Below are 24,032 nucleotides of genomic sequence, written 5' to 3' on the forward strand. Positions count from 1 at the left end.
GCTTCTGAACATCAGCAGAACTTGTTTCTAATAACTGGAATGCACATTGTAGCACTTCATGCAATGCTTGCAAATTTCCATTACACAGCACTTTGCAGTTCCAAACATTCTTTTTAAAAAGTGCTGTAATACAGGGATTCTTGATCTTTCTGGGGGTGGGGTGGCGGTGGGGTCTTGAGCTGCAGTCTGTAGGGTACATATAGTCTGTGAGCCAGGCCCACAAATGTTGCCCATGGTCAGGGGGCTAATGCTCATAGAGGTTTTTGGCAAAATCCATCAACACCCCCCGGAGATGAAAAACAGGTGATAGCATTGTTCTCTGTAATGCATTGTTACAGCATTCCATTGTTCCCTCTAACAAGGTTTCCCAGATGTTGTTGACTATAACTCCCAGAATCCCCAAGAAAAAGCCACTGCAGCTGGGAATTCTGGGAGTTGTAGTCAACAACATCTGGGAAACCCTGTTAGAGGGAACACTGCAGCATTCTGTGTTATCACACACACCCCGTTTTTTTTAATCCCGACCCCTAAATGATTAGGATAAAATTGCAGTCATTTTGGACAGGGTTAGGGTAACAATGAATAAATTGCTGTACTCTCTCCTTGGAGTAATATTTGGAGGGGATTCCTGCTAATTTTCATATCCATTCCTCTTAAAAAACTGATCAAATTTTCTAGAAGTTTTTGTTAAAGCTATTTATTTATTTTTATATATATTAATAAATAATAATAATAATAATAATAATAATAATAATAATTAATAATGCTCTTTAAACACCATTGCAGTTGTGGCCATTGCAGTCCTGATGGTCAGGACAATAAAGGAATGATAACACCCTGACAGTTGAAAGCACTGCAATACCCTATTCTCCATCTCTAGAGGTGTCCTTGACAAAAATCACAAGGAGCATTCACCCCCGCAGAAGGTACCTACCCACCACCCGAGCTGGTTCAGGAGTTTCAATGGCAGGTAGTACAGACTGCATTATAATATAGGCTAGCAAGCCTGCACCTTTCCTAGGTTTCCTAGGTCCCAAAGAGGAATTAAAAAGCCGACCCACCCTGTGATCGAACGGCGTGGCTCCAATCTTACCCTCGCTTCGCTGAACTAAGTAAGACTGGCTTCCTATTTGGGAGACATACGATTTGTCCTGCAGACAGGGCTCTTGATGTACTTGCAGCGCCCTTCCTCTAGAGGGCGGCAACAGCTAAGCTTACTGTAGCTACCTTAATCCGCTTGTATCTCCTGCGCGCGCGCCAGCCAATAAGGAACGCAGGGCGGTGTTGGCGCGTGCCTCGTGCCAAGGCAGCCCCCCTTCCCCCGGCAGTCAGGTCTCGGCGCGCGCGCATGCGCAGCTCGCTTTGCTTCAGCAGGGCCGCCTGCCCATCAGCCTATCCCGTCCTGCTCATTAGAATCGGCGACGTTACCGTGTGAACGCTTGCCCGCGTTTGCTTGTTCCCTTCCTCCTATAATATAAACTGCTGTCTAGGAGAATGTGGGACGGGAGTAGGAAAGGCCCACAGAGGAGAAAGATCGTTGCGGGCATTGCTGTGATGAGGGAGAAGGCATAATGAGGCGTATTGGGGTGTGGGTTTCCCCCCCTAGTCATGGATGCGAGTCTCAGGCTTCAGATGTTACGCTGGTGATGCGAGTTGAACTGCACCAGAGAAAACAATGCCTAGACTAGCTCCCACACAATCTACCAAGGGGTGGCCAACCTGAACCTTTCCGGCTGTTGTTGGACCACCACTTCCATCATCCCCAGCCGCAATAAATTGCAGCAGGGGGTGACGGGAGTTGTAGTCTTACAGCTGTAACATCACAGAGGGGTGCACCCTCTGGGCAGGCAATGCTGGGCAGGCAATGCAGCGCTCTCCAGATGATGCTGAGCTAGAACTCCCATCACCCTGGCCATGATTTATTACAGCTGGAGATGATGGGAGTTGTAGTCCAACAACATCTGGGTTCACAAGTTTCGGATCTTAGCTAAACTTAGTTGGGTCCCCAGACGTTATTGGACTTCATCTCCCATAATCCCCAAAGAAAGGCCATTGGGGCAGGGGGATGGGGGAGTTGAAGTCCCATAACATCTAGGGACCCAACGTTGAGAATCCGAGCTAGAGCAACCTGTTGTATTCCAGATGTTGGACTACAGCTCCCATCACCCCCAGCTGCAATAAACTGTAGCTGGTGGGAATCGTAGTTCATCGACGTCTGGAGTACGACAGATGGGGAACCTCTGGAGCCGCCAGGGTGAGGCAGCCCCTCCCGTCAGCCCGCCTTCTCTTCGAGGGGTCACCCTATTGGTCCTGCCAAGCCGCACCCCCTCGCCTCGCCCAATCCCGTCTTTTTTAACCCTCCCTACCCTTCTCCCTCACAACCGATGTTTTTAAGGGAGGATTTCCCCGCATCCTCTCCACACGTACACACGCGATTCCTTGTTTCCCAGCCACAGGCATTTATTTGCCTCCGGCAACCTGCCTGCCTGCCTCCCTAGCAGGGCGCCCTCGAGGGCGGGGGAGGCGGCGGTGGCGGCGTCATTTTTACTTAGTTGCGAGACGAGCGAAGCGTCTCCTCCCCCTCCGTGAGGAAGGAGGGGGCGACGTCTCCGCCCGCCAGCAGCCTTGGGGCACGCGCGGGCCGCTCGCTCCCGCGCGCGTGGCCTTGCGGTGGGACGGCGTCCCGGGCCACGCCCCCTCCCGGCCAGGCCACGCCCCTCCTCTCGCTCAGCGCGGCAGAGAGACCGGGCCGGCGTCGCCGTTGCCGCCGGCGCCTCCCACTCCCAGCCCGTCCGTTACCGCCGCCGCCGCCGCCTCTTCTTTCCCCCGTTATTGCCGCCGCCGCCGCCGCCGCCTGAGGCGGGGGAGGGATTGATGTGGAGGCCTAGAGCGGCAGCGCCGCCGCAAGCGCCATGCAGCCCCCGCCGAGAAAGGTGAGTGGGGGAGAGGGGGCCGCTCATGGCTGGGGGGGGGCGGCCATGGTGGGAGCTGAGGCAAAAATGGAGGCTGAAGGGGTACTGGGGGGTGGTGGGGGTGATGATGATGCGGGGGGGTATCTGTGGGAAGGGCTGGGGGGCCGTGCCCCCCCGCGTCCGACCGTCTGTCGGGAGGCATCGGAATGTGTGGGGAGGCCCCGTGTGTGGGGAGCGAGCCCCCGGGAGGCCCGCCTAGGGAGGGGGTGTGTTGCGGGGCTCGGCGGATTGGGGAGCGGGGCTTTGTGGGGCGCGACAGACAGCCCGGTGGAGCCAGAGGCGGTGGGGCTTCCGCGGTGGTTGTGGGGCGGGGGTCGTCAGCCAGCCAAGAGTGGCGGCTGCCTGTGAGGTGGGGGGGGTAGGGCGTGGGGGTGCCACGCAAGAGGCTTTGCGTGGGGGCTTGATGTGTGGCGAGGCGCTCTGAGCTGCCAGGTGAGCGGCAGAAGAGTGGGGATGTGTGTGTGTGTGTGTGCGCGCAGGTGGGAAGAGCGGCGGGGGCTTCAGGCAGCAGCAGCAGCAGCAGGGTAGAGTCGTGGGGTGTGTTCAGGGGGAGGCGGTGTGGCTGGGGGGGGGGGCTTGCAGAGGTGCCTGGGGCTCTGGATGGGGCTGGAGGCAGGCTGGGGCCAGCATGGCCCATGGCAGCTCTAGGCAGACAAATGGCGGGGGTAGGGGTTTCTGGAGGATGTTTGGTTAGGAGGGTGGTGGTTTTGCGGTGGGGAGGGGGAGAGGGGGTGTGCTATGGGACGCCATGGGTGGGGGCTGCAGAGGGCTGCTGGTGGGAGGATGTTGGGGGCAGCTCTGCTGGTGCTGTGGGACAGCGCCATGGAGTTTGGCAGGTTGGCTGTCCTGGCAGTGGGGCTGGAGCTAGATAGGGTTTGGTGGCAGATTGCAGTGGGGTTTGGAAAGGATGGCTGCTAAGGTGGCACTGGGTGGGTGGGTGAGTGGGGGGAAGCCTGTGGGACTTCTGTCTTAATAAGGATTTGCCTGTTGGAGATGTACTGTTGGGTTGAGGGTGATTGGGAATAGGAGAGTACCATGCACAGGAGTAGGAGGCTGACATCAGAGTGAAGGTGTTTTAAGACGATGCTGCAGTGCCAGTGCCATGGGCCTTTGGCCGATTGCTTGTTTTGGGGTGTGTGGGGGCGGGTTGTAAGGAGAATCTTGGAAGCAGCTTCCAGTGGGCTTGGGGGGGGTGGCACAAAGCTGGCTGCAGGCAGCAGTTGGGGCAGTTTCAGAAGGTGAGATAATACTTGGGTTGAGGTCATGGGCATCCACAGGCTTTTTTCTGGGGTGGGGATGGGGATATGTCAACAGAAATCAAAACACGACAGGATGAGAGGAGACAACAGAACAGAGGAGAGCTGGTCTTGTGGTAGCAAGCACAACTTGTCCCCTTAGCTAAGCAGGGTCTGCCCTGGTTGCATATGAATGGGAGACTAGAAGTGTGAGTGCTGTAAAATATTCCCCCTGAGGGGATGGAGCCGCTCTGGGAAGAGCAGAAGGTTCCAAGTTCCCTCCCTGGCCGCATTTCCAGGATAGGGCTGAGAGAGATTCCAGCCTCCAACCTTGGAGAAGCCGCTGCCAGTCTGTGAAGACAATACTGAGCTAGATAGACCAAGGGTCTGACTCAGTATATGGCAGCTTCCTATGTTAATCCTGCTTAGAGTAGAGCCACTGAAATAACTGAAAGCTAGTCATGACAAAGAGCAGGCTGCAAATCCTATATGCATCCTACTAATAATAATTTGGGAGTAAGCCCAAATTAATTCACTGAGACTTCTCAGTCAACATGCATAGGATTGCAGTTAAGTACTATTATTGTAATGGGTCTACTCTAAACAGGACTGACATGAGGTATAACCCAACAAATCTATTACACTTAAAGACCAGCATCAGGTTATTTAATAGAAATGCCCATTTCTGGGGGGTGATGGAAGTGTGTGAGGGAGGGGGAGGGAGGGAGGTATCACAAGTATATACTGTGGCACTCGGCTCATATTCCAAACAAACCGTCTTAAGCCTGAGCTGACAGGCAGACCCACAGATATTGGAAGGAATACCAACAGATTACGAAAAGAAAATTATATATCTTCACATAAGGGGGCTTTAGTCCCCCAAACAAAAGAAAAACAAACTTTTAAAAATTTTGGTTAGACTGTTCTGACTCAGTAGAAGACAGCTTCCCAAGTTTCATACTTTCCAACGTTTCACTGACAAAACACCTTCCTCAAGGAAACATAAGAATTCCCTTACTGATAGGTTCATCCACAATTGTGGAAATTTGGGCCATGCTGTGCTTGTGGTATAGTGTTTCCTTGACTGGTTTCCCATGGGCACAAAGTTAAGTTCAGTCTGCATTTGGCACCAGTAGCTTAGCTGTGGTATAGTGAAATGAGCAGCAAGTTGTATTTATGGTGAAGCCATCATATGGCCAAATCATGTGGGGAGGGGAAGAATTCCTCTTATCCCAGTTAATCTGCTCCCCACTTTCCTCTCTCTATGCTATTCTTGAAGCACTGAGAGCAATTGGGGGCAGTGTTTTACAGGAGTGACTTAAAAGGATTCTCCTAAACCCATGTTGCTACTCGATAAGAAAAAAAAAATCAGCTAAAGAGAGCTGCTAGTTTATATACAAATCAAAGGGATTTATTTGTATATCCTCCTACAAATCAGAAATAAAGAAGATTCTATGCCCCATAAGCCAATGTGATGTATTGATGGTGTAGTAGTTGTGGGATGAGGACTGGATCACTGGGAGACCCAGGTTCAAGCCCTCAGCCCTGAAGCTCACTGGGTGATCTTGGGCCACTCACTATTTCTCAGCCTAGTCTACCTCAAAGGATTGTTGTGAGGATAAAATGGGGGAAGCAAACTAGGGATACTGTACATGGAGTATCTGCTCCTGTGAGTGAGTCTGTCTCTCTCTCTCTCTGTAACTAACTTTACAAGCTGTTGTGAGGAAAATGAGATGTTCTCTACTTGCATCACTCTCTCACTGCTTGAGAGAGTTGTATGCAAAAATCTAAACACATCAGTATCTGAAAGAACTGTTGGTTTTTAATGTTGTAATGCTGACCTTTAAAAATCTAAGCACAACTAAACATTTATACATTTGCATGTTTTAAAGACAGCAAGAATGGAAGGACAGTGAAATAAATTTGAGGGGTGATAAGAGGCTCTAGAGGTGGGGTGAGGAAGAAGAGAAAAAATCAGTTTTCTAAATCAGTGTCTTTAATAAATTCAGTAAAAATCCACGTGGTTAAAATAGCAAGCTGGTTTCCTTAAACAACCACAACAGGAGTACTTCTAGTTTATAACAAATGTTTTCTTCGGAGATAATAGCTGGGAAGCCCACAAGCAGGAGAGGGTTGTGGACTCCCCTCTCCTGCCTTGCTTCCCTGCAACTTCCATGTAGCGAATGGCATATTGCCTCTGAATTAAGCATGAAAACATCCTTGAACAAATGTGCCCATTTCATCTATGAGAAATACAGAGGCCAAGGTAAAGGATAGTCAGAGAGCAAAGTAAATCACATTTCAGAAAGAGAGAATGCTGATAATTTGTCTTGGAGAGGAAAGAAATGGAAAATCTTTAGCTATCAACCATTACTTAGCCACAGGAAACTATAGGAGATAGGGAGATATTTGCAATTAAGTTGCAGATTTACAGAGAGAAGAGCTTATGGTTAGGTCAGGTTGCTAGTTGCAGCATTGCAGATTGAGGGAGAGAGAAAATTTAAAGCAAATGAGTAGTGATTGGGGCTTTGAGGGAGGGAGTTCTCTTACATCCAGAATGGTGGGGAAGCTGCCACCGCCTCCCACCGGGGGATGCTCATGGGTGAAGTTGCAGTGGGAGCTTTATATTGATTTTGAGGGGAGGCTGCAGAGGATGTGAGGATTAGTGAGGGAGGTTAGCTGCAAAGATGGCAGATGATAGTCAGCCATGCTGGTTTGGGGTTGTGGTGGGAACTTTATTATGGATAGCATGGAGGACTTGCAGGCTGGCTGTCAGGAAAAGTTGAAAACTGGATGGGCTGCACCCCAGAAAGTAAGAGAATACAATATATTATTGTGGGTTGAGGGCTAAGATCTTGGTTGCATGAATGCCTGATTTGCTTGGATTCAGTGGTGTAGGCGACTGAGGTTGCCTTAAGATAGGATGATTTGAGATCATTTCAACTGGGACATGAAATGCTGTGTTAGTGGAATGGTAATGGAGGGCATAGTTCAATGGTAAAGCACTTGCTTTGCATGCACTAGGCCTCAGTCTGGTTAAAGAATCTTGGATAGAAGGGCAATCACCAGTGTTCCCTCTAAGAGGAATCCCCAGATGTTGTGGACTACAATTCCCATACTCCTCAAGCAAAAGCTACAGCACCTGGGGATTCTGGGAGTTGCAGTCAAAACCATCTGGCAATCTCTGTTAGAGGGAACACTGGCAATCTAAGACTTTGGACAGCTGCAGCCGAAACAGGTGGACTGAAGATCTGGCCTGGTCGAAGGCAGCTTGTTATACCCTAAAGGTTTTGGATCTGACTGGTGTGAGAGTGCAGATGGCCTGGTTGCTGGCTTGATGGTGTTAGAAAAACACTAGGAGCCTATTACAGTCTTAATGAAGAGTCACTCTGTTTTGAGTTGACTGACAACATTGGGATGCTCGGTTGGTGGGTTGTCTGCATTGAAATGAGATGATTCAAGAGCTATGTTGGGCTGGGACAGCACCATAGCAGAGGACTGTGGGCTCCTTTCTTTTATGGTGCTGAGAGCATAGCACGGCTGTTTGAGTTTACATAGGTGGGGGAATTGTCACTTCTGGGGACATGGGCTGTGGTATGGGGAATCTGCTGAAGGGCAGTTTATAGCAGTTCAGTGAAGGTGGCTGGGATGTGGGCGGGAGAATTAGAGCTAGAAGGAGGTGTTGTCTGTGAGTAGAGTTCATTAATGAAGAACAAGTGGTCATGTTTGTGATGCAAGTGGCTTGAGATAAGCTAGAATAGAATGGATAGTCCTGAAGACTAGAAGTGGAGCTGTGCTGTTAGTAAGAGTGAGGACATTTCCCATCTCCACGACCAATATATGTATTTTTATTTGGAGTGTGTGTTTGTCTTTCAGAAGTGGGCTTAGATGTGGCTGAAATATATTGGACGGGGTGCTTGAATTGTGTAAACAAAAGGCCAGGCTCCCCTGTGGCCCAAGATTGCTTGCTATGTTTCAGGGGGGAGGGGAGAAGGGGATGCTTTCCTCTCCCTTTCTCTGTTGTTGTGAGGTTGGACTCAACAAGGCCAGCAGAGTTTCGTTCGTTAGGCCCTTCTAGTTTGCAGTCGGTAATTTGTTTACATGGCATTACTGTATTTTGATTTCACATGGTGATTTTATCTTTATTCCACGAGTTGCTTGATTGGTTTATTTTGTGTGCCGTTTAAATAAAATGTAAACAAGTGTGTGTTTCTGTTTAAAAATACGGATTTCTTATTTAAAAGTGTTAAGCCTTGCTTGTATTGTTAGTCCTTTTTTGTTTGTTTAGAAAAATCTGGGCAGAACTCTTGCAGTGCTGGGATTGGGGGTTCTTGTTGCTGGGGGAATATTTTCAGGATTGGGATTGTGGGGAGGGGGTGCTGTTGCTAGCGGATAAGATGGGAAGGATTGTTTTTGTTTTGCTTGTGAGAAGGGGGAGGTCTGTATCAGGCTTGTTTCTCCATTATTATTTTTTAAAATTATTTTGCTCTTCTGCCTTCATTTTTCTCCCCTCCTGACACAAACGATTAGATTTCTTTTTCTTGTGCCTATGGAACATGATGTTGACTTATAGCAAAGCAAAAGTGATCAATCCAGTGGCTGGTTTAACAATTTTTTAATCTGTGAGATTTTTTGTTTTGGGATGTGTGTAGTGAATTTCTGGTGCAGATGCCTGTAACAAGTTGCCATCCCCTACCCTGCTGCTAAGCATCTGTTTGACAAACTCAGATCTTAAAATGATGTAATGGTTAAAAGTATATTTGACTGCTATATAGAAAACATGATTTTGTACAGTGAAACTCTTAAGAATGGGTGTATGTGATCTGATGGACTATCGATCCAGATGACTGCATTTAAAGGCTGCTGTTTCATGAATCTCTTGTTGGTTTTTATTTAATTATTTAAAATTTTATACTGCCTTTCATTAAAAAAAATCCCAAGGCTGGAATGGAATTGTTGGATTGATAATATAAAGTTTGGTTGCATCAGTTGCATTATTCACCATGCTTAGTATTGGGGCGTTTGGAAATTCTCTGCTTCCACTCTCACTTCTTTCCCCTCAATATTTGCACTCATGTTTTGTATAAAGTGGAATCCTTTTGTTGCAGGTGATTTTTTTTCCTGGCAGTTTGAAAGGATGAGGCCTTGTCACTCCTTGTTAATAGTAAGGCAGCAGTGAGTGGCTGCCGGTCTACATGTTTGATTTCAAATAATATATGCAGCATTTGTATGATGAAATAGAGATGAGTTTAATGGCAAACATGATTTTTTCTAGGATACACATAATGCTTTTGGTAGTTCACATCTGCATTTTAAAAGTAATCATAAGTAGCTTTTGGATGAATCTGATCTCTGGAATCTCTTCTGAGGGTTTTTTGGTACCCTTTTTCTCCTTGGGCAGCTTCATATGACATAGTAACCTGACTAGTATGGCGATAACCTAGCAATTCAAAACTCAAACTTCAGTATTTTTTATCGTTTGACTGTTTAGCAGTCTGAGCCTTTGTTACTAATCAAAATGAGCATTTTCTTTTCTCTTTTTTGCATGTTGTAGGTTTGGAACAGTCAAATGGGGTAAATCAACTGACAGTGCACTTGGGTAAATTTAATTGTTCAGACCATGAAGGCTGATAATTAATGCTAGTTAAAACGGTTTCCAGATTGAACTTTGTAAAATAAGAGATGCTGTGAGTTCATCCATTATGGGCTTGGCCCCAAACTATTATTTATTTGTGCCACTGAGATAAAGGGGTGGTCTTCTCTCCTGGAGGGGAGAAAAGGGGTCTTATGTACTGTTTCTGTCTTCTCCACAGCTCAGTGTGAGATTATCCTTATCCTCTATATGTGTCATAGGATGCAGAAACTGTGTGTGGGGGTGGGTGGGGGGCGGCGGCTGCTCATATGCTGGATTGGCACATGCAGCAGAGGTGTGGGACTTGCACTTCTTCACTCTGCTCCAAAGTAGCTCTCTTCTTCACCCTGCTCTTCCAACCGAGAACAACCTCCCACCCATCTTTTGTGCAGGATCGGTGGGGGTGGGGGTTTGGCGGCAATGCCCTCTGTGCTGAGTTTTGATTTGCATCCCTCAGTGCTCAGCAGACACAAGACCTCCCCTGGAGAACTTGGCGGAGGGAATCTGCATGCTGCTAGGCATGGGGCTAGGGGACTTGCCCAGGGCAAGTGGATTTCTGGTGGTTAGAGTTGGAGCATTTGTAGTTTGGAGAATTCAGTGCACCTGCAGGTTTTGGTTTTAAAACCCACTGTGTTGTTTAGAGCACTGATAATACTGAAAGGTGTTTCATAATTTTCCACCATGAGAAACACACTTGAGAGTATAAAACTTGTTTAAAATTACAGCTTTGTGTGTTTCCTCTTCTTTCAAGGTGAAAATTACTCAAGAGCTAAAACTCATTCAGACTGAACAGATGACAAAACTTCAAGCCAAACATCAAGCAGAATGTGACTTACTTGAGGATATGAGGTAAGACTACAGTAAACAGTCTCAGATCCTTGTAAGAGGTCCTATTTGGAAGAACATTTGGGTTACAAAACTCTGGAACTGACAAAGGAATTTCCTTTTGGATTTCCTGCTTTTAAAATTTTAAAGCATTGCCACAGCTGGAAATTATAACTGGAATGAACCCAGTGCTTACTGCCCCAGTTGGTTTTGTGTGTGTGTGTGTGTGTGTGTGTGTGCGTGGAAGGCAAGGGTTACAAATGTGTGTCATGAACAATCCAAAAGGAATTGAGTCTGGCAATACAGTATAACCTTTTTAATAGAGAGGCTGTTTGCTTATTGCTTGCCAGTTTGCTACTCCCGAAAGATAGCGAGACTGGTTGTTTTTTCACGAGGAAGTACTTTCTTTCCCTGAAGACAAATTGTATTTGAATGGCAGTTGTTAGAAAACACTCTTGATTTTGAGATCAGCTGCTGCTTTCTGCAAATCATGGTGATACCTGGTTTTAAATACAATGGTTTTTTATCCTTAGCATTTATACACTCTACCTCCAAAGCATCCATGGAGATTAAGACATACCTGAAAAGCATGAGGAGAGATAATCAATGTCCCTGTTTAGAGACATTGATTTCTGAGATGGGCATGTTGAAATTTTTTTAGATGTCATCAATACACCTGTTGCTGCCCTTCACCTTTCAGTGCTAACTGAAAATCCAGCAAGATTACCTGACGTTGCCTATTAATACTTAAAATGTGATAGGCAAAGATTAAGAATCCACGAGAGATTAGCAGCTGTTAGTGTCACTAAAGCTGGTTGAATAGCTTCTTTATGGAAAATTCCTTTTTCTCAGCTATTTAAATATTTTTCTCAACTAGTTAAAAATGCTTTCATATTCGAAATATTGCAGCATAAAAGTAGTGGTGCTATGCATTATTTGCACAGTAAGTCTGAGTTAATGAGTATCAGGCAGGTATGCCTGGACTTTGCCCCATCAATAGGGACTACGTCTTATAATATCTATCCCTGGTTGCAAGTCCAAGATCCGTTGCTCTCTTCCTCTCAAAGTCTGCCTTGTCTGTAAATGCTGAAAAGTTGGTATAGCTGCTGATGGGCTGCAAAAGTAAACTTAAGAGGGCATGACATTTGTTTCAAAGCATCATTTTAAAATCTGCTTAAGTGCAGTGCATAAATAGAGGTGATGGATGTGTAATGAGATGCTTATGGCGGCACTGTGGCCCCTGCTTCCAGAATAGACTTGCCTTGTTTTAGCATTAGCTTTTAACATGCCAGAATAGCTTGGATCTTTAACAATAAATCAAATAATAGGAATACTTTATTTAGAAAGCCTCACTGTTTTCAAAATATAGGATATGTGTAAATGCTGTATTGTAAATGTTAAGTTTGTAAAATGCAAATTAAATAGTTTTAATTTGTCATAGAATTCACAGAGGTCTCTTTTGAGGAGGGCTATAGTTTGAGATGTGCTAAGGATTCTGATATCCATTTGTGGCTGCTGCTACTCTGCCTCCAAACTAAAATTCTTGGGGTTCCTTTGGAAGGAGATCCATGACAGTGAAACCAGTTTAAGTTGAAGGGTAAACATGCCCTACGTCCTGGATGTTAAACCTGCAATCTAGAACAGAAACTCTCAGTGCTGATCCACAAAGGGGTGGTTGTTTTTTGGTGCAAGGTAAGGCACCAAGTTGAGCCTTCTGTTGCTGATTGGGAACCTTCTTGTCCTACCTCCAGAAGTGAGAGATTCAAGAGGGTTTATTTGTTTTTGGTTTTTTTGCTAACAGAGCTATACCACATGACAGGGCCAGGTTCTGCTCCAGTCTCACTGCAGTCTTAAGAGATTTGAACTCAATATATATGGTGGGTTCACAAGTAGCAGGGAACTGCAGTTCAAGCAGCCTAAGTTGTAGTTGGAACCTGAAATAAGTGCAGCAGATGGTCCCATATCTCCAAGTGTTGGAAGTAGTTGAGTTGAGCCAAATGTACACCCTTTGTCCATGTTTTCCAGCAAAACACTGGATGCTGTATCAGTCTGCCATGCACTGTCTTTTGACTGGCACACCTTTCCTACATCATCTGCTTCCTCGCTGTTGGTCCTGATTGCAAAGGGTGCTGGCTCACCTGGAACAAACTAGGGGGTTATAAAGAGCATGGGTTCAAATGTAGCATAAACCTGAGGTAGGGCATTATAGGGTTGACAAGCCAGCTTCAGTTCTTGGCTACACATCTAGGTTTCCTGCCCCAAGGAAGCACGTAGATGTTGCCATAGGGTGGGTTCATGTGATTTTGGACAACTCGGTAATTGAGATTGCAAATAGGTTCCTTGCTATGTGTGAACCTGCCCATAAGTGAGGTTCATTATTACTACAATGGTACTACCACTTTCTACGTTGAATCCATGCTACAGAGACAGCCTTTGAAGTTGGCACCCATGCAATCAGGACAGGAGTGTTCTTTCAAGACTCACCAAAGTGGAATCACTATCCTTTTTCTCTGGCTGCTATAGGTGGTGATCGCCCTACGCACAAGGTTCAGACTAATCGCAGCCAAACTTGTACAATCCCCACCAAGCCTCTCTAATAGTTAACAATAGGAAAAACTACGCTTCCTGAATAATTGCTACATCTCTTACAACAATTCACTCATCAAAACAAGGCAGACAAATTGTGCCTCTGTTTCAGGCCATTGGGTGGGTTCAGATGGGTTTAGGTAATCATGCTCAGGAGAATCGCATGTTCCCTTTCAGTTTCAGAGGAAATCGGAAGCTTCATTCTGTGAAATGTGATCATTTTGAACTGATCTGTTTGCAAACTAGGATCTGAAAACCGTTTGATGCTGTTTTGTTTGAAGAAATAGTTTGTTAAACTAATTGCAGGTCCCTGAATTTGGATGACCCTTGATACTGTGATTAGGGTCAAATTGAAAACAGAGACTCTTCCTGGTCCATGAAGGAAGAGGAGCAGCATTTTAGATGATCCTCTGAACCCATCCAAAAACTATGTATTCGACCAGAGACAGAGTGTAGGGCAGGGGTGGCCAACTTGAGGCTCCACAGCTCCCATGGCTGATGGAGCTGTAACTTCCATGGGATAATGGGAGTTGTAGTTGAACAGCTGGAGATCCCAGGCTATGGCAGCTGCACTCCCTTCAACTCTGGTAGTGCCTTCCTTGTGGACAGATATTCCTGTACCTTGAACTGCTGGTAGGGGATGCTTAGTGAAACTTCCAAGCACACCAAAGAATTACTACCTTTATAAGGTACTGCTAATTGTATGTTAGCACATTATTATTCTTTTTCATCATTCTTAACCTGTTAAATATGAGCTGAAAAATCTCTTGTTTACCAGTGACCAATTTTCGATTTGTTTGTTCTGTGACTGTAGAAAGATTTGTAAATGTCTAAAACACAACAGTGAACTGAATTTCCAGTTGTGCTTTAGGTGGTAATGAAACCCGCTCTAGCTGTGATAACAGCTACTCCTGACCATAAGGTTTTTGAGCTGTGTTTAAAAATTTCTTTGAAATTTAGATGTCAAATATGCATTGTTGATTATTTGGGATTAATTAGCATGTCTGCACATAAATATAATTAGCAATTCAAAGTCAGCATTGGAGTTTGGAAAAGGAAATTGAATTAGGAACTCGCTTAGAGGAAAGGAGACATTTGGAATAATTTTCTGTGTATTGTATCCCCCTAAAATGTGATAGCAAATCAGCTGGAAAGGAACCCACAGGACACTTAATTCTACCCCTGATCAAAGGCATGTTCTATGCTTAGAGCTTTCTTGTGCGTGATGAGTTTTTCTTAGGAAAAATCCAGACGTTTTATCTAAAATTCTCTGCAATTCTAAATGAATTGTGTTGTCTTGTTGTTGGTGCTGGCAGTGTACATAGCCCGTTTAGCATGGTTTGGTCCGAATTTGGACCGAACAATGGGTATGCGATCTGGTCGAACTGATCAGCTGGGCCAGCCAGTTTGTGGCTGTCCACTTCATGATCGAACTGGTTCTGACATCTCTAGTTAGTGCATATTTGTCGATATATAGTTCTTATTCTTTGGCATAATTCTGTAAGTTTTATTTATATCTGTGTAAACTGCTTTGGGAACTTTTGTTGAAAAGTGGTATATAATTATTCATCATATGTTCAGTTTGTGTGCTTGTGCATCACTTGTTTTGCCAGAATATGTCCCAGGAACCAGTGGTGCAGTCTACACCACCTCATTTTCTTGTACTCATAATTGTTTCTTGTTGATGTCAAACATTTCCACTTTCCTTGCCAAAAAATCAGAGAGGAAGCTGGAGCCTTTCCCTGATAGCACATAGGAATATAGGAAGCTGCCTTGTACCAAATCAAGCAATTGGTCCATCTAGCTCAGTATTGTCTAAGTGGCTCTCCAAGGTTACAGGCAGGAGTCTCTTCTAGCCCTAACTAGAGATGCCAGCGGGCAAACCTGGGACCATCTGCATGTAAGCATGCAGATGCTCTTCCACTGAGCTGTGGCCCTGTATCTTAGAAAGCTCGCATGCAGTGTTCCCTCTAACAGGGATTCCCAGATGTTGTTGCCTACAACTCCCAGAATCCCCAAGCAAAAGCCATTATAGCTGAGGATTCTGGGAGTTGTAGTCAACATCCGGGAATCCGTGTTTTAAAGAACACTGCTCGCATGTATTCTCTCATCCAATTGCAAACCAAGGCATACCTTGCTTAGCAAAGGCACCTAATCATGCTTGCTACCACAATACCAGCTCTCCTTGTGAGTCAACACTCCAGCAGAGTGTTTCCATTCATGTAATCTTTGTTACCATGTGAACACTTACTGGTCCAAGGAGGATTGACTGAGAGCTTGCCCCTGAAAGAAGTGTACTGGTTGCAGTCACAACCTGAATCTCGGCAGGGTGAGGAAATGCATTAAGGAGCTCTGTGGGTGAAGGGAGATTGGTGGGGCTTGTTTGCAGATTCCATTTCTACATGTCCACAGTATTGCACATGTGAAAATAGGTACAACATAAATGGTTGTATTCTAGTGAGACACATTATTCAGATTTTGCCAAATTTGCTTTGGATCTAGGAGCCAGCCCTACAGGGGACACTTTGACAAAACTGCTGGATGTGACAGACATTGTGGAGGGGAAGGGTAAATGGTTTCTCTGTCTCCTTTACAAATAACAGAAAAGAAGCAGGGCTGTTTGGGACAAATAAAGGATTTTATTAAACAACTCTACATCTGAATATGCTAGTCTATGTACTATGGCTCCCTGCCACCTGGGATTTGTCAAATCCTGCAACTCTATATCTGATTTAAGTACTAAACACAGTACTGCTTATGCATGCTTGTTTATCTCTGGATAGAGTATGTTGGGTTTTGCTTAGAAAGAAATGCTCCTTTCCTCATGATAGTTGAGATACATTTGAAAGTGTGGTGGAGTTTTAAGCACATTGGAAAACAGACCACAGATAAGATTTCGGATGTCTACACCTCTTTTTTGATGGAGGGGATTGATTCTTCAGCAACCGGGTTAGAAATGCAAATGATATTGGTTGTTTATTTCTGCTTTGGAAACTTTTGTTGAAAAGCGGTATATGAATATTTGTTGTAGTAGTCGTTGCACCAATAGGAGGCAAATACAAAATATGATATCTGGTATTGCTATATGATTCTGTGAAATTTTGTACATTTCTTTCCTCTTAAAATTTATTTGGGGAAATGGAATTTCTCTAGAAGACACAAACCTCTCTTGAACTAACTGCTTTTGTGACACTGGAAGGCTTGCACAGCTGCCTTGTATAATCAGGGAATATATTTTTTCTTGAAACTCGAACCCAAATTCACCAAGCGCAGTTGGCAGTAATTTTAGTAAGTCGTTGTGTAACATACAATTGTGGCAGAATGGCTGGCTTCTATTAACCCTCATCAATGCTGTCCATGTTTAACTTGGTGACCAAAATTTTGTGTGTGGTCTTGGCATGCTTCTTCCTGGGCATACAAAAGAATGACTTCTTACCACTTGCTTGTACAAATATTGAAAGTAACCTGATATGGAAATAATTGAAGTGACGCAAACTTGGAGGTGTATACTTGGCATGGCGAGTCATATACGCTGAGGGACAGAAGGTGACTTGTCTCAGGACAGGAGTATGTGTCACCATAGCCTGGTGAAAGACAGGCTGATACTTTGCCTCATGCACTAAAGCTAATATTAATGTGTGGTCCAAAGTGAAAGCAAACCCATTACTTAAGCACATTTTTGCAGCTTCACTCATGTAAACTGTATATAGGTTAAAATTGTATACAGAAAAAAAAATCTTAATACAAGTTGTTTTTTTTTTTAAAGGCACACATAAGATATGCACCACTGAGAGACCTTAAAGGTCAAGTTGAAGTCAGCTCATCGTAGAGGGAATCTATCTATGTGTAGTCGCTAAGAGTCTTGACAGCACTTAATCAATCAAGATATGGGTGTAAAACAAGGACACCACCAATAGCATTCCCTGGCAGAGCTGTTTGTGGGGAGGAACTTAAGGATTGACTACCTTAAGTGGCGCAGTGGGGAAATGCTTGACTAACAAGCAGAAGGTTGCTGGTTCGAATCCCCGCTGGTACTATATTGGGCAGCAGTGATATAGGAAGGTGCTGAAAGGCATCATCTCATACTGTGCGGGAGGAGACAATGGTCAACCCCTCCTGTATTCTACCAAAGAAAACCACAGGGCTCTGAGGGTGCCAGGAGTCGAAATCAATTTGACAGCACACTTTACCTTACCTTTAAGGATGGAGATGTTCCTCTAGCTCAGGGCTACTCAACTTAAGCCCTCCTGCAGATGTTGGCCTACAACTCTCATAATCCCTGGCTATTGGCCACTGTGGCAGGGGATTATGGGAATTGTAGTCCAAAACCATCTGGGGGGGTCAAAGTTGAGCAGGCATGCTCTAGCTTCAGGCTCTTGGCCTAGGGGTGTGTGTGTGTGCGCTCACAAACACACTTTCGTACCTTTCCTATAACATTAGAGCATTAGTGCTGCTGAAGAAGGCAGAAGCCAAAATTTCTTGCCTATTACATCTGTTTTGTTTACCAACAATTAAATTTATATATTCTTTTTGATTAACTGCATCCTTCTGGAATCCAGATAATACTGTACTTGTAGTTCTGTTTGCCGTTTAAAAATCGTCCCACGTACTCCCCCTGAACTATATATGTGTGTGTGTGCATTTGCATACACGCATGCGCGCACACACACGTGTGCACACTTAAAATAGTTAACTATTCTATTCTTTGAAAATGCGTTTGTGGCTCTAGCTCATAACAAAAACTTATTTGCTGGGTCAAATCCAGAATCATTAAGTCTGCCTTTCTGATTCAAGCAGTGGCTATCCAGATGCCTCTGAAAGATCACAAGCAAGGTGTGAAGTTGGTCTTCCCCTGTTGCTTGTCTTTAGCATTGGGCAATCTAGGCATTCTGCTTCTGAATCAGGAGGCTTTATTTAGCTCTCATGGCCAAACTTATTCATAAAGAAGCTGCTTTCATGAATTAAAAAAGAAAATTTTCTTAATGCCAACCACTGAAAGCATCGCTTCCTGAAAGTCTTTCAGCTTTGCAAGACCTTTAGAGGAGGGGAAGTCAGGAAACATGAAACAATCACAAACCCACTGTCATTAAGACATACTCTTCTGTAATGATTTTGTTAGTGCATTGGTTGACCTAACTGAACTTGCTGTTGACCACTAAAAATTTGCTCTTTTATTCCCCAGGCTTGCTCAATGTGGTGTTGTAGATTGAGGACTAGTGATCTTATACTTTTCCGTTCCTGGAATATAATACCGGAGAACCTCGATATTCATGGATCCTGCATCTGCAGATTCATGTATCCATGGCTGGGTAATGGACACCCGACCTCGGTATACATGGTAAAAAATCAGAAGGGGAGGGGTTAAACCGTGTATCCATGGATCAAGAAGGTCATTTCCGACTATAATTTTGAGGAGAAGAGCCACTTTGTGGCTCATTTTACCAAAAAAGAGGAAAAACTGCATCTTTTGGCTGATTTTTCAGCTGATTTTTTATTCTTGGGGGGCACTGCAGGGCTCTTGGGGACCTGTGGAGCAAGGTAGGGCACATTACCATTCTATTTCGTGTTTTGGGGCTGTTTCCCACCCTTAGAATCTAATCCCCACAATGCCATTGCCCCAATTCCTTGATATTCATAACTTCAGTAACTGCGGCCGTAGCCAGGAATGGAACCCCCGCGAATTCCAAGGTTTTCCTGTAATTGTAATGTGGAAGGGTCTAAGGCCATTTATCCATCTAGCCCAGGTCTTACAATTGGTGACCCATCTAATCATATTCAACGCCCAAAGGATTTAAACAAATCTTTTTCTTACTGTCTAACTGGGACTGCAAAGCCACAAGGGCATCTGACAGACCACATATATGGCCTGGTTGGCTGGCTTTGGCTTGATGCATACTTGTATAAGCCTCATGTTCTTTAACTCAAATAAAATAAATTGGTCTTGCCTAAGTGCAGGACCATCTACCCACTTTTCCCCATAGATGAATTTGTGCATTCATGATTGCAGTATGCACTAGGAAACAGCAGGTGTACTCTGGAATGGCGCTCCTAGGACAGATAATTGGAGATTACTTGGGCTAATTCGAGAGCCCATTATGGGCTGCTTGAGTGGGTTATAAATTTTAGAATAAATAGCATGAGTCAAGCCATGCTGCAGGACAACTCATTCCACTCCTGCCCTGGTGTACTACCAAAAATTACTGGAAAAGGACTGTGTGGACTAAATTGTCATTCCTAGGCCGTCGCCACCCCCACCCCCCACACACTTGCTATAGACTGTGACCAGGCAAAAACTAGGCTGACCTAGGTAGGGTTCCAATCTTAGGAACATGGGAAGCTGCCATATACTGAGTCAGACCAAAGGTCCATCTAGCTCAGTATTGTCTACTCAGACTGGCAGCGGCTTCTCCAAGGTTGCAAACAGGAATCTCTCTTGGCCCTATCTTGGAGATGCCAGGGAGGGAACTTGAAACCTAGATGCTCTTTCCAGGGTAGCTCTATTCCCTAAGGGGAATATCTTACAGTGCTCATACATCAAGTCTCCCATTCATATGCAACCAGCGCAGACCTTGCTTAACTAAGGGGACAAGTCATGCTTGCTACCACAAGACCAGCTCTCCTCTTCCTGTCCTTGGATAGGCACAGATACTCTGCCTCCCTTGCTGTTTATCTGTCGTAGCCAGAAATCCGAAGCGACAGAAGGGCTTTTACCTTTGCCTGTTGCCATGCCCTTCCCTCTGCCGTTTTGAAAGGCAAATACAGGAAGATCCCATTTGCAGAGAGACTTTGTCTCTGTGACATGGGGGAGGGAGAAACCATAGAACATGTACTCCTCTTTTGCTCCTTTTACAGAGACATTCAGGCCAAGCTTATATTTCCACTGGCCACCCAAACCATGTCTATACCTAGTTGCTGCTTTTGGATGAAGACCTGGCCCTCACGTTTAACACTGCCAAGTTCTGCGTGTTAGCTACCGCTTCTTGCATTTTATATATTTAACATGTATGCTTCTATTTTTTTTTAAGACAGCTGTTTAATAATCTCACAGCTATCCTCTTTTCTAAGGGTAGCGGCTTTATAGTATTTTAATACAGCTTTATAGTGTTAATTTGAAAGTAATATAGTTTTATGGTTCCATAATGTGTTTTGATTATTTTTGAATCATGCTCTACTGTTCTATCTTATGATGGTCTTGGACCATAATAAAGATGATTGATTGACTACCAAAAATTTCTGTTGGATCCAAAATGCAGAGATAGGTGGAATGCTGGCAATGACAAAAGCTACCCATTGGGTTATCAAAGGACTGGTGGTGGTGATGGCCACTAGCTTGGATGGCTTTAAGAGGGCTTAGACAAATTCATGGATAATAGGTCTATAAAGGACTACTAGTCTGGTGGCTATAGGCCATCTCCAGCTTCAGAGGCAAGATGCCTCTAAACATCTTACCTCTTGCCTGTGGGTTTTTCAGAGGCATCTGGTAGGCCACTGTGTCAAACAGGATGCTGGGCTAGATAGGCCTTGGGATTGATCCATCAGGGCTGTTCTTAGGTTCTTATGACTGCAGAGAAACATCGATTTTCCAGACTAATTGTGGGAAAGATAAGTTTGGATTAGGCGGTTGGGAAATCGAGGTGAAAAGCCCAAGCATTGGGACACAGTGGTAAACAAAGGTTCTCTCAATACCAAACACTGATTTGGGACATGAGACGAGATGGACAGTAGGAAAAGTTTGTACACTACCACACAACACTTTAGGACCTGGAAAACATGTTTTCTACATGAGGTTGTGCATCATATGCCCAGCACAGCACTTGAAAGCAGAATGATTATTGGGGTCCAGAAAAATCAAGGTTTCTCTGTATTTAATTGGCTTCAACTTCACGCTACCCAGGGTTCTGTCGTTGGCTGTTCCTGTGCCATTTCCATGTGTGTGTACACATGATAATATACTATATCTATTGTTTACAGATACTGACACACACACGACATTTTGACTCGGTTTTGGAATTTCAGATTAGACAAGTGATTTGGACCCATAAACTACTGACTTGTATATTTACCTACATATGAAGTATTTTACATATCAAAAATATGAATCGCTCTTGCTGCTGCTGCTGTTATATATACTGCCTGACTCCAAAGGCTCTAGGCGGTTCACAAAAGTAAATACAATACAAGCAGAATAAAACAATTTAAAACATTCAGATTACTAAAAGCCAAGCTAAAAAGTTATGTCTTAAGGGCTCTTTTAAAGGTGAGTAAAGATGTCGCATCACGGATGGCTACAGGGAGCGCATTCCAGAGCCCAGGAGAGACTGCAGAAGACTTGTTCCCGAGTTGCCGCCAGGCGAGCTGGTGGCATCCAGAGACGGACCTCTCTCGAGGACCTTAATGTGCGGTGGGGATCATGCAGAAGAAGGTGCTTTCCCAGGTAACCTGGTCCTATGCTGTTTAGGGCTTTAAAGGTAACCACCAGCACTTTGTATTTTGCTTGGAAACCTATTGGTAGCCAATGCAATTGCTTTAAAACTGGCATAATATGGTCTCCAAAAAACCCCAGAGACCAATTAGCCGCCACATTTTGGACCAACTCAAGTTTCCGAACCACATACAAAGGCAGGCCCACATAGAGCTCATTGCAGTAGTCAATGAGAAAGCACTGCTTAAACTGCCAGGAGATATCTACTTGCATCGGTAAAATGAGTACCCAGAATGTTGGGGGCAATATGCTAAATAATTGTAAACCGCTTAGAGAGCTCCGGCTATAGAGCGGTATATAAATGTAAGTGCTAAGTGCTATTGCTATCTCCCTCCGCATCCATTTATAACAATTTATAGGTAACACTGGATGAAATATTCTTCCTCAAAATTTTTTGAAACACCTTGGATCAAAATATCATTAACATATGCTGAAATGTTGCTTAATATAAAGTCAGCATGATATTTTAATTAATTCATTTGTCAATGAAACCATAGAACCTCAAGATGACAAGCTTCCAATTTTTGGTATATGATTTAATATATTTTTGGCTGCCGACAGTACCAACATGGTTATTAAATAATGAAGCAGATTCTATTTTATTGAATTTCATGTAGCCTTCAACTTTAAGTGAAGTTCATACTCAGCAGAAAAATATGGTTATATTTCTGTAATACTGCACTTCAGCTAGTCTCTAATTAATCAAAATTCCTTAAAGTGATCTGCCAAAAGACTGAGGAATAAACTGCAAAATACATCTTTATACATGTTTTAAAATGATATAACTAAAATATATCTTAAAAATTGGTAATGGGGTATTCTTGATATCCAGGATGCCACCCAGCAAATGTACTGTATTGTAAAATAAGGCATTTGGGGAAAACAGTATTTCCAGTTATGGTCAAGAGGTCAAATTTATTTTTTTAGATGCAGATGTTTATCAGAAACTCTGCAACTGCTGTACATCTTGTCTTATTTCCTTAAATTTGTTTGCACAAAATTACAATGCTGGTAGAAAAAGTCTGGAAGAGATGCATTTTTATTATTTGTTTTGCACTTGTGTAACTGTGGCAGTGTGAGGTCTGGCTTAATGAGTGAAAGGCGGCCTCATTTCACCAAGTGTTTTGACTACTAGCTTAAACAAACTTTTCTACAAAAACAATATGATCAGGGAATTTCCCTAGGGGCCTTTTTTGGGAGGGGCCATAGCTCTGTAGTGGAGCCCATGGCTTGCATTCAGAAAGTCCCATGTTCAATCCCTGACAACTCTAATATAAAATGATCACAGTTAGCATAAGTCTCTGAGTTGCTGCTGGTCAGAGTAGATAATATTGGGCTAACGGGATCACTGTTCTGACTTGGTGCAAAGCTGTTGGTATGTTTAAATATGTTCAGTTAAGCCAATACAGTACTATTTCTCTCAAACAGTAAATCTTGAATGCAATTCTTAGTCCAGATGGGCTGTTTTCTATAGTTGATTTTAAAGCTGCTGAGTTGAAGGGCCATCACTTGCTTCCTCACTTCTGGTGGTGATCATCCTCTTTGCGGTTTGTTTTTTGTCATAGTGTGTTCAGAATGCAACTTCCTCAAAAGGCCTAAGGTTGGGCTAGTTACCTACCAACACATTAAGTTAACATGTGAAAGGTTTTGGCTAATCCTTGAAAAGCTTGTGTGAGCACATGTATAAAAAGTAGCAGGTCCTTATTCAGAAAACTGTGATCCTGTTGCAAGAAAAGCAGGAAGTGTAACCAGAAACACACTTGTTTTGCTTCTAAACTAAGCGAATTGTGGGGGAATGTCAGAGTTCTTGTAAGTCTTCTGGAATGGGGAAAACATTGACCACACATCAGGTTTTTGAAATATAGACGATAAAAGTTGTTTGTGCAAAGCAGAGGAACAGCTTTCCTGATTTTCTTCTTTGCCATTGGCTGCCTGAAGGTCCTCTAACTAGGAACATAGGAACATAGGAAACTGCCATATACTGAGTCAGACCATTGGTCTATCTAGCTCAGTATTGTCTTCACAGGGTGGCAGCGGCTTCTCCAAGGTTGCAGGCAGGAATCTCTCTCAGCCCTATCTTGGAGAACCCGCCAAGGAGGGAACTTGGAACCTTCTGCTCTTCCCAGAGCGGCTTCATCCCCTGAGGGGAATTTCTTGCAGTGCTCACACATCAAGTCTCCTATTCATATGCAACCAGGGCAGGCCCTGCTTAGCTATGGGGACAAGTCATGCTTGCTACCACAAGACCAGCTCTCCTCCCATTTGCATGAATTGATTTTTTTTTAATTGATTTGTGCCTG

General features: G+C 44.3%; 1 protein-coding gene across 3 annotated transcripts in view; it reads left to right on the top strand.

The window, feature by feature from the left end:
• The first annotated feature begins 2,409 nt into the window (after window positions 1-2,409).
• FCHSD2 (FCH and double SH3 domains 2) overlaps window positions 2,410-24,032 on the top strand; it is a 237,891-nt gene continuing 216,268 nt past the window's right edge. For 2 of the 3 annotated variants that reach the window (XM_053308747.1, XM_053308748.1), the window contains exons 1-2: window positions 2,410-2,933; window positions 10,591-10,688. In XM_053308747.1, coding sequence (XP_053164722.1) covers window positions 2,913-2,933; window positions 10,591-10,688 — 119 coding nt within the window. In that variant the 5' untranslated portion in view covers window positions 2,410-2,912. The remainder of the gene's footprint in view (window positions 2,934-10,590; window positions 10,689-24,032) is intronic. The other variant, XM_053308749.1, reaches the window with a different exon arrangement.

This window comes from Hemicordylus capensis, chromosome 3, assembly GCF_027244095.1.
Source record: "Hemicordylus capensis ecotype Gifberg chromosome 3, rHemCap1.1.pri, whole genome shotgun sequence".
Taxonomy (NCBI): domain Eukaryota; kingdom Metazoa; phylum Chordata; class Lepidosauria; order Squamata; family Cordylidae; genus Hemicordylus; species Hemicordylus capensis.